Source organism: Bos indicus x Bos taurus, chromosome 29 (genome assembly GCF_003369695.1).
Source record: "Bos indicus x Bos taurus breed Angus x Brahman F1 hybrid chromosome 29, Bos_hybrid_MaternalHap_v2.0, whole genome shotgun sequence".
NCBI lineage: Eukaryota > Metazoa > Chordata > Mammalia > Artiodactyla > Bovidae > Bos > Bos indicus x Bos taurus.
In genome coordinates, this window is record NC_040104.1 from 23,139,731 (window position 1) to 23,151,239 (window position 11,509).

The window sequence follows — 11,509 nt, forward strand, 5'->3', positions numbered from 1 at the left end:
GGTCCCATCACTTCATGGCAAATAGATGGAGAAACAGTGGAAACAGTGGCATACTATTTTTCTGGGCTCCAAAATCACTGCAGATGGTGTCTGTAGCCATGAGATAAAAAGATGCTTACTCCTTGGAAGAAAAGTTATGACCAACCTAGACAGCATATTAAAAAGCATGTTGATATATGGCAAAACCAATACAATATTGTAAAGTTAAAAAATAAATAAATAAAAATAAATAAAAAGCAGAGACATTACTTTGCCAACAAAGGTCTGTCTAGTCAAGGCTATGGTTTACCCAGTAGTCATGTATGGGTATGAGAACTGAACTATAAAGAAAGCTGAGTGCCAAAGAATTGATGTCTTTGAACTGTGGTGTTGAAGACTCTTGAGAGTCCCTTGGACTGCAAGGAGATCCAATCAGTCCATCCTAAAGGAAATCAGTCCTTAATGTTCATTGGAAGGACTGATGCTGAAGCTGAAACTCCAATATTTGCCACCTGACTCATTTGAAAAGACCCTGACGCTGGGAAAGATTGAAGGCAAGAGGAGAAGGGGACAACAGAGGATGAGATGGTTTGATGGCATCACCGACTCAATGGACATGAGTTTGAGTAAACTCCAGGAGTTGGTGATGGACAGGGAGGCCTGGTGGGCTGTAGTCCATGGGGTTGCAAAGAGTCAGACACTACTGAGCGACTGAACTGAACTGATCCCTCCTGCCCCTCATTTTTTTTTTTTTTTGGTACTGTAGGCTTTATTGTGGACAAATTCTTTCACCTTTAATTTGTTTGAGATTTTTTCTCTCTTTTTTATTTTTGAAGAATATGCTACCACAAATAGAATATGGAACTGATTTTTCTCTTTCAGTTTTAAAGATGTAATTTCAATGTTCTTTGACTTATGTTTTTAAGTAACAGATCAGTTATATTTTTTGCTCCTCTGAAAGCAATGTCCCCTCTATCATGATTGATTTTAGACTTTTTCTCTTTTCTTTGGTTTTCATTGGTATAAGTATGATATGCTTAGGTGTGGTGTATTTTATATTCATATTGCTTATGGTTTCCTGGGCTGTTTTTTCCTAGGAAAGAACAGAAACTGCTTCAGTTTTTGTTGTGGTAAAAACATATAGCATACATTTTACCATCTTAAGCACTTAGAAAATTTTATTGAGGTATAGTTACTTTATAATGTTTAGTTTCTACTGTACAGCAAAGTAAATCAGCTCTGTGTATACATTATGTATCCCCTCTTTTTTGTATTTCCTTCCCATTTAGGTCTCCATAGAGCACAGAATAGAGTTCCCTGTGCTACACAGTTAGGTTATCATTAGTTATCTATTTTAGACATAGTGTCAATAATGTATATATCCCAAATCCCAATTCATCCCACCACTCCCTCTTGGTATCCACACATTCAGACATATTTCTATGTCTGTGTCTCTATTTCTGCTTTGTAAATAAGATAATCTAAAACCAATTCTGGGCTTTTAAAAAAAATTCTGTGGGTTCATTATTTCATGAAATCATGGAAATTTTCATCTATAATCTTTAAAAATATTCTATTTACTCCAATTCTCACCTAACCCACCATTTGAAACTCTGATTACACATATGTTGACATTGTTCTAAAGTCTATGGTTGCTGTGGTCTTTATCGTTTTTCTATCTGCATTTTAGTATGATAATTTCCATTGTTCTGTTTTGCTTTTAGCAAAACTTTCTTTGGCTGTGCTGAGCCTGCTATTAAGTCAACCTAATGAATTTTTAATTTCCAATACTGTATTTTTCAGTTTTGAATTTTTTGGAAAAATCTCCTTTATTTTTACTGTTTTAATAGATCTGTTGGAATTTGCCATTTGTTAGTTAACTAATTTTGTATTTCTTTCAACTAAATTTAAATACTAAATAATTAGAGAAGCTACTTTAAAGTCTTTGCTAATAGCAACATTCAGGTCACATGTGGATCTGATTTTACTGAATATTTTTTCTTCTTGATTATGAGTCACATTTTCCTGTTTCTTTTAAAATTTTTATTGGCGTATAGTTGATTTACAATGTTGTGTTAGATTCAGGGGTACGGCAAAGGAAACAAAGTGTATATGTACAGCACTCTTGTTTAGATTCTTTTCCCATATAGGTCATTACAAATTGTTGAGTATTGTTCCCCATGCTATACAGCAGGTCCTTATTAGTTATCTCTTTTATATGTAGTAGTGTGTATATATGTCAATCCCAATCTCCCAGTTTATTCCCTCCATCCTGCTTCCCCCCAGTAACCAGAAGCTTGTTTTCTACATCTGTGACTTTATTTCTGCTTTTATATAAGTTCATTTTACCATTTTTTAAGGTTCCATGCATGAAAAGCATCATATGATACTTATACTTCTCTGATGTATTTTCCTCAGTATGACACTCTCTAAGTCCATCCGTGTTGCTGCAAATGGCATTGTTTCATTCTTTTTATGGCTGAGTAATATTCCATTGTTTGTTTGTACCAAATCTTCTTTATCTATTCCTCTTTCGATGGACATTTAGGTTGCTTCTATGTTCTGGCTATTGTAAATAGTGCTGCAATGAACATTAGGGTGCATATATCTTTTTAAATTATGGTTTTCTTTGGATATATGCCCAGGAGTAGGATTTCTGGAATCCTATAACAGCTCTATTTCTTGATAATGGGTCATAATTTCCTGCTTCTTTGTATTTATAGTAATTTTTCATTTTATGATGATGGACATCATGAATATACTGTACAGACTGTAGATCATGTTATTCTTCTCTACAGAATGTTCGAGTTTGTCCTTGGCTGCAGGTAATTTACTAGATCACCTCGATCCTGTTGAGATCTGAATTCAGGCTTTGCTAAGATGGATCCAGTTCAGTTTTGCCCTTAGTCTGAAGACTAGCTCTTACTTCGAAGGTATCAGTTTCAGATCTCATCCTAATTCCTGGTATGCAAATGCCTGGAGGTCTTTATCTTTGGGTTCTTCGTCTCCATACTTTGCCCCACAAATTTCAGCTATCTTAGCATCCTTGAGCATTGATCTTTATTTATTCTACTCGTACAGACTGTTGTAATTTGCTTGGGTTCCACTTCACTATGCTTTGTTTGGAAATTGTCATTAGGGAGAAAGTTAGGATGAATGTGTCAGTCACCTTACATTCTTGCCTTCTCTCAAGAATTTCATCTCTGTGCTGTCTGCTTCCCAAAGCTTGCAGATAGTTGCTTTATATTATCTCCAGTCTGATAGTTGCTTATGGTCACAGGGTAAGTGTGATAATAGCTGTTCTGCTATACTTGAAATCAGAAGTCTGATTACTATAGCTTGTTCTTTGTGTGCCTGCCAAGCTGAAGGTCATATGGAAACATGGACCAGGAGAGGCTGGAAACCTGGAGATGTGAACTAGATCTGTGACCCTGGGCAACTGGCTTTACTCCCTTGGGTCTTCTCTGTGTCTCTAAGATGTGGATAAGTATCAGTTCTGTGGATATGCAAGTTTCTGGCATTGGAACCACTAGAGAAGGTTTAAAAATATGGCTGCCATTTATACCCACAGACATGCTGATTCAGAGGATGTGGGTGGAGCCCAGAATTTTTCCTTTTTCCTTTTAGTTTGATTGAGCTATAACTAACATACAGCATTGTATATATTTAAGGTGTACAGCATACTTATTTGACTTACATTATGAAATTATTATTATAATACATTTAGTGATAACTTATCATCACTATAGATAATTATCATCTCATATAGATATGACATTAAAGAAATAGGAAAAAAATTTTTTGTGATGAGAACTCAGAATTTACTTTCAACTTTCATATATAACATTCAGCTGTGTTAATTTTATTTATCATACTGTACATTATATTCCTAATACTTACTCATCTTATAATTGGAACTTTGTACCTTTTGACTGTCTTCATCCATCTCTACCCCCACTCCTTGCCCCAGCCCCTGCCTCTGGGGGCCATAAATCTGATCTCTTTTTCCATGAGTTTTTTGATTTTGGAAGAGTAACTGACCTACAACTCTATGTTAGCTCCTGTTACACCACATGGTGATTTGATATTTCTGTATGTTTCAAAGTGATCACTATAGTAAGTCGAGCTACAATATGTCACTATACAAAGATAGTATAGTTATCTTATATATTCCCCAGACTGTACATTTTATACCCACGACTCATTTATTTTGCAACTGGAAGTTTATATCTCTTAATTTCCCTCACTTGTCTCAGAATTTCTTTTTAATAAACACTCTAGGAAATTGTGGTGCTTAGCCATGTTTGTGAAACACTGGATTTGGTAATTTCCTGAGTCTTTTCAGGTCAAAATTCTGAGTATGTAAGCTTGATATTAAAGAAAGTAAGAAAAGATGGAAAGATCAAGACAAAGGATAAACAATTTTTGACAAGGCAGAAGTTTGTGTTGGGGAGGAGAAGATAAAGACAGAAACAAACCAGAGAGGAAGAACAAATTTGGATGTATCACTGCACTGGGAATCTTATCTAACAGGATTCAGTCTGTGAGCCTGAGAAGCTGGGAAGTCAATAGAGAGGAGCATTCGATGAAAAGTGGGTGGTGCACTGGGATGACCCAGAGGGATGGGATGGGGAGGGAGGTGGGAGGGGGGTTCAGGATGGGGAACACACGTACACCCATGGCGGATTCAAGTCAATGTATAGCAAAACCAATACAATATTGTAAAGTAAAATAAATAAACAGAAAAAAAACTTATATATAAAAAAAAAAGTGGGTGGAAGGCAGGGACAGCCAAAGGGAGTTTTAATTCAGAGAAAGGCTGCTCCTGGCAGAAGTTGAAAGCAGTTACCTGATAGAGATTCTTTGTTACCATTAAATTTACACCCCTTGAGAAGATAAGGGCAGGGAATCACAAAAATTTCCTTGTTAAAACTAGATACAGTGCAGTTCTTCCTGAAATAAATTGGAATATAAATACATTATTGAGTGTCCTACTTTTATTTTATATATACTTGGTGTTATATATATAGCCCTTGGTGTTACTATTTCCTTGATACACTTCTTGTTTTTATTAAAGTCATTGCATATTTGTTACTTTCCAACAGACTGCCAGATTTGTGAAGGCAGGGACATTGCTTTATGGATTTCAGCAGCTCTCACCGGAAGGAAGTTTAAACTAGTGATTACAAAATAAGTACCTGGAGTTAGATAGATCCAGGCATGTGGGCTCTGAAACACAATGTCCCTCTGAGCAACTTACCTTTAAAATGAATATTATTATTGTGAGAAATAAATAATATATGTGTATGGTGTTTTCGATCTTGGTAGCCAGAACTCAGTGTAAAGGATTTGTGTTATGCACAGTATTGGATATTCAAGAAATGGTGATGACAGCCATTTTTATCACAGTGATTTTTCTCTTAATTGTACCAGATCAGTGTTTGTTGAAAGAAACTGTCTCTAGAAGCCAAATTAAGCACTATCAAGGGTATAAGCAAACATTTCTTCCTCTGGGAAAATAATCTCTCAGAAAATGGTCTTGAGGGAGTTTCTAAATAATCAAGTCATTGAGATCTACAATCCTAATAAAACTGCCTATTCTCCTGTTATCCACGAGTCAGGAAAGGGCACAATATTCTTCCTTGTAGCTGGAGGGTGTTTTGGGAAGTTAGTAATTGGAAATCAAGCTCTTCAAGACAGAAAGAGATACAAGATAAATGAGAAGTTATGATTCTCTGGAGCAGACTGGGAGGAGAGAGTTCTGAACTCAAAGCTGTCCTCTTCTATTGATGTGGTCATTTTCTTCCCAGGACCATTGTGGACAAGAGACACTGAAGTATAGCATTACAGTTCTACACCAAAGGAAAGTGAGTGTGTGCCTGGTCAGTCATGTAACGTGGTGGTTACCAGTGCAAACCGTGAGAGGCAGACTGCCCAAGTTCACCTTCTGGCTGCTACTCAGCAGTTTTGGGACTTGGATGAGTTACTTAACTCAGTTGTCTCATCTACAAAATGAGGATAAAAATATAGTCACATAGCTCTTCGTACACGTAAGTAACCACTTAATAAGTGCTAGCTTAAAATATTATCATTAAACCTAAGGCCACTAGAGTTAGGAGATTTTGGAAAAAATATCACCCCACTTTTTTGATGTGATAGCAGTGACCCAGAGGTGGGAGCTCTGAGAAGTCAGAGTGTCTTCTGCCAGTCAAGATTCTTTCCTGGGAAAGTCCCCAAGTGTCAGCAACTGAAACAGAGGCAGGAGAGAGGGGACACAGAAAATGGACTGACTTAAAGATCTAAAAGATATCTATCTTACTTTTGAATGAGTTTTCTGCTTTTTGCTTTCTCAAGTAGTGCCAGTTCTCACTCTGGAGGCCTAGTCTAGCCTCTTTATTGTCCTCTGGAAGTAAAAGACACTAGGGTTATGAGGTAGGTCCATAGCAAACAGTAGAAACCTTCCTTCCACACTAAAGCTCAAATATCTCTGTGGATTCCATTCTCAGGAATGGACAGTGGGTACTGGGAGGTTGGTGGTCTTGTTTCTAAGCGGGTCTCTTTTCTTTCCCCCATGGACCGGATTTTCTCCAGGGGAGAATGGCAGCTGAGAACACTTCAATGACAGAATTCATCCTCGCAGGCTTAACAGACCAGCCAGGACTCCAGATCCCCCTCTTTCTCCTGTTTCTAGGTTTCTATGTGGTCACCGTAGTGGGGAACCTGGGCTTGATAACACTGATTGGGTTGAACTCGCACCTGCACACCCCCATGTACTTCTTCCTCTTCAACCTCTCCTTAATAGACTTCTGTTACTCCACTACCATCACTCCCAAAATGCTGATGAGTTTTGTCTCAAGGAAGAACAGCATCTTGCATGCAGGGTGTTTGACTCAACTGTCTTTCTTCTGCTTCTTTGTCATCTCTGAGTCCTTCGTCCTGTCAGCGATGGCATATGACCGCTATGTGGCCATCTGTAAGCCACTGGTGTACACAGTCACCATGTCTCCTAAGGTCTGTTTACTGCTTTTGTTGGGTGTGTATGTGATGGGGTTTTCAGGGGCCATGGCCCACACAGGAAGCATAGCAAGCCTGATCTTCTGTGCTGACAACCTCATCAATCATTTCATGTGTGACATCCCACCTCTCCTTGAGCTCTCCTGTACTAGCTCTTATGTGCATGAGCTGGTGGTCTTCATATTTGTGGCTATCGACATTGGAATGCCCATTGTCACCATCTCCGTCTCTTATGCTCTAATCCTTTCCAGCATTCTCCGCATTCACTCCACTGAGGGCAGGTCCAAAACTTTCAGTACATGCAGCTCCCACATAATTGTGGTTTTCCTTTTCTTTGGTTCTGGGGCTTTTGTGTATCTCAAACCACCTTCCGTTTTGCCCCTTGACCAAGGGAAAGTGTCGTCCCTGTTCTATACCATTGTGGTGCCCATGTTAAATCCCCTGATATATAGTTTGAGGAACAAGGATGTCAAAGCTGCCCTGAGGAAAACCTTGGGGAAAATTAATTTCTTGAGAAAGGAGTAACATTTGGAGAAAAAGATACAATGCTTTGTTTATCAGTGTTTTCAATGAAGAATGCAAATTCCAGTTTTTTTTCCCTTTTATATAGAAAGAGAGCTTTAAGTCTTTTTTTTCTTTTTTTTTAAATTTAATTTTATTTTTAAACTCTACATAATTGTATTAGTTTTGCCAAATATCAAAATGAATCCGCCACCGGTATACATGTGTTCCCCATCCTGAACCTTCCTCCCTCCTCCCTCCCCATACCATCCCTCTGGGTCGTCCCAGTGCTCTAGCCCCAAGCATCCAGTATCGTGCCTCGAACCTGGACTGGTTTACGTTTAGATCAATGTTTAGTACAGACCTATTTTACATGTCCCTTGACCCACCTTTAGTGTTCCAAGACTATTTTATGAAAACTTTCTGCAATTATTGATAATTTAATTTTGAATGGGTTAAATTATATGTAACCCATTAAATCTATAATTTATATATAATTTAAACTAATCTCCTCAATAACAGATGTTGGAGAATTAGAAGTATTATATGTTTTCCAGGCCCATACAGCTAACTGGTGCCACAGTTGGGACTGGAATCAAGTCCCTTGAATTCCAATTTACTTTGTTTTCCTTTATGCTATGCTTTCTTGCTTCACTTTGTTGCTGCCTTTGCAGATTTCATTTTTAAGTATGATAACAACAGACTGGTTCAAATAGGAAAAGGAGTACATCAAGGCTGTATATTGTCACCCTGCTTATTTAACTTATAATGCTGAGTACATCATGAGAAACGCTGGGCTGGAAGAAGCACAAGCTAGGATCAAGATTGCTGGGAGAAATATCAATCACCTCAGATATGCAGATGACACCACCTTTATGGCAGAAAGTGGAGAGGAACTAAAGAGCCTCTTAATGAAAGTGAAAGAGGAGAGTGAAAAAGTTGGCTTAAAGCTCAACATTCAGAAAACTAAGATCATGGCATCTTGTCCCATCACTTCATGGGAAATAGTTGGGGAAACAGTGGAAACAGGGTCAGACTTTATTTTTTTGGGCTCCGAAATCACTGCAGATGGTGATTCTAGCCATGAAATTAAACACGCTTACTCCTTGGAAGGAAAATTATGACCAACCTAGATAGCATATTGAAAAGCAGAGACATTACTTTGCCAACAAAGGTCCGTCTAGTCAAGGATCTGGTTTTTCCAGTGGTCATGTATGAATGTGAGAGTTGGACTGTGAAGAAAGCTGAGAGCCAAAACATTGATGGTTTTGAACTGTGGTGTTGGAGAAGACTCTTGAGAGTCCCTTGGACTGCAAGGAGCTCCAACCAGTCCATCCTAAAGGAGATCAGTCCTGGGTGTTCATTGGAAGGCCTGATGTTGAAGCTGAAACTCCAATACTTTGGCCACCTCATGTGAAGAGTTGACTCATTGGAAAATACTCTGATGCTGGGAGGGATTGGGGGCAGGAGGAGAAGGGGACAGCAGAGGATGAGATGGCTGGATGGCATCACCAACTCGATGGACATGAGTTTGAGTGAACTCTGGGAGTTGGTGATGGACAGGGAGGCCTGGTGTGCTGTGATTCATGGGGTTGCAAAGAGTCGGACATGACTGAGTGACTGAACTGAACTGAACTGATCAGCATATTAAAGCCTGATTCTGCTTATAGTAATTTAATTTACTTCACAACAAGTCATTTTTGAATATTGCATTTTGACCAATGACAATAGAGCTTTGTTAAAATTGTGTTGTGGGGGTGGCAAGTATGTACGTCTGAGATACTAGGTGAAGCATGGTAATTCCTTGTTATGCATGGCAGCTGCAGGAACTGGCCTAGTGATTATGAACTTCTATAGGTTTAATAGAAAGATGCTGAGTGGAAAGTTTCAGACATTATTTCAAGACTAGGAGAGTCAGATTTCATAATTTTTTCCTAAGGATTATTTTGGGCATTTTAGCTATGATGTAAAACTCTGGCTCAAGATACTCAACTAAGTGTAAGTTCTAATGAAGAAGTAAATAATTTGGGGATCTAGTTAGTTATCAAGGTAGTACTAAAAGCAGCAGACTATTAAAAGAGGCCATTTCCACAGAATTTTAAGGCACTATAGATTACACTGATCTTTTCATGCAGGCATGTGTGGGAAACACAGCCTTCCTCTCTACTGGTTTATCTATCTACAACATTGAGTGAAGTGGTCCAGAATACATCAGAACACTTTGATCTCAATGATGTATTAGAGATAAAGGAAGGTTTTTCAGAAAAGTGCTAGCATGTTAAGAGCTGAGGAGTCACTGTCTTGTGAGTTTTTCTTGGGAAAGATTCTCTTTTGGGGAAAAGGCAACTTTGGATGAGTGACAGGGTTTGCCATTTAGTTGACACAGATCAAAGGTGAAGTTATAAAACTGAGAGTGTTGAAACACTGATTATGGGACCTGAGCACCTGCAGATTTTGTTATCCAAGGTGGGTCCTGTGACCAATCCTTTGCAGATGCTTAGGGATGACTATGCTTCAGTGTGGAAGTTTGCATTATTGGTCAGAATTCTGTCAGTTAGTAGTATTATGGATCTACACCTTGCCATGGTTTCATTTTTAGTTCAGTTCAGTTCAGTTCAGTCGCTCAGTCGTGTCCAACTCTTTGTGACCCCATGAATTGCAGCATGCCAGGCCTCCCTGTCCATCACCAACTCCCAGAGTTCACCCAAACTCATGTCTGTCGAGTCCGTGATGCCATCCAGCCATCTCACCCTCTGTCGTCCCCTTCTCCTCCTGCTCCCAAATCCCTCCCAGCATCAGAGTCTTTTCCAATAAGTCAACTCTTCACATGAGGTGGCCAAAGTACTGGAGTTTCAGCTTTAGCATCAGTCCTTCCAATGAACACCCAGGACTGATCTCCTTTAGAATGGACTGTTTGGATCTCCTTGCAGTCCAAGGGACTCTCAAGAGTCTTCTCCAACACCACAGTTCAAAAGCATCAACTCTTCGGTGCTCAGCCTTCTTCACAGTCCAACTCTCACATCCATACATGACCACAGGAAAAACCAGATCCTTGACTAGACGGACCTTTGTTGGCAAAGTAATGTCTCTGCTTTTGAATATGCTATCTAGGTTGGTCATAACTTTCCTTCCAAGGAGTAAGCGTCTTTAGGTAGCATATATTTCTCTGCCTCACTGATGGTCAGCTAGGACACGTGAGCCATTTTGGTCAATCTGATATTAGCAGATGCGATGTAAGCGGGTGCAAGGGATGCGTTTGCAAGGTAGGACTTGCCCTGTCATGCTTCTGCTTTGAGAAGAGCTTCTCTTGGGTAATTGCTACTGTTTCTAACTGATTCTCACAACAAACACATGTGGAGTAGATATTTTTTTTCCATTTAGTGGCTTTTAATGTAATCACAGTTGTGTAATTATCATACAAAGATTTTATTTTATTTTACTCTTTGTATTAATAGAAAATCAGTGTATTTTTTAATTTTTATTTTATATTGGAGTAGAGATGATTAACAGTGTTGTGTTAATTTCAGGTGTAGAGCAAAGTGATTCAGTAACATGTACACATCTATCTATTCTTTTTCAAATTCTTTATCTGTTTAGACTATTACAGAGTATTGAGGAGAGTTCCCTGTGCTATATAGTAGTTTCTTGTTGGCTGTCTATTTTATTTAGTTTTATAATTAATTTTTATTGTAGTATACTTGCTTTCCAATGTTATGTTAGTTTCTACCATACAGCCAAGTGAATCAGCTATACATATATCCTCCTCCTTTTTGGATTTTCTTCCCATCTAGGTCACCACAGGGCACTGAGTTCCCTGTACTACACAATCAGTTCTCTTTAGTTATGTATTTACACAGAGTTTCGACAGTGTATATGTGTCATTTCCAATCTATTGGAAGCTATTGTATCTTGATCCTCGCTGACGCTGTTCCTGCCTCGAACTCCCTGGATCAGCCGGGGCTGGACCTCGGCAAGTAACCACTATAGAAAACAGTAGGGAAGTTCCTAAAAAAAT

General features: G+C 38.7%; 1 protein-coding gene across 1 annotated transcript; it reads left to right on the plus strand.

Moving 5' to 3' along the window:
- Nucleotides 1–6,576: 6,576 nt before the first annotated feature.
- On the plus strand, nt 6,577–7,518 carry LOC113886013 (olfactory receptor 8B12-like). Its single transcript, XM_027531959.1, has one exon. The coding sequence runs from the start codon at nt 6,577–6,579 to the stop codon at nt 7,516–7,518; it is 942 nt and encodes a 313-aa protein (XP_027387760.1).
- Nucleotides 7,519–11,509: the final 3,991 nt, after the last annotated feature.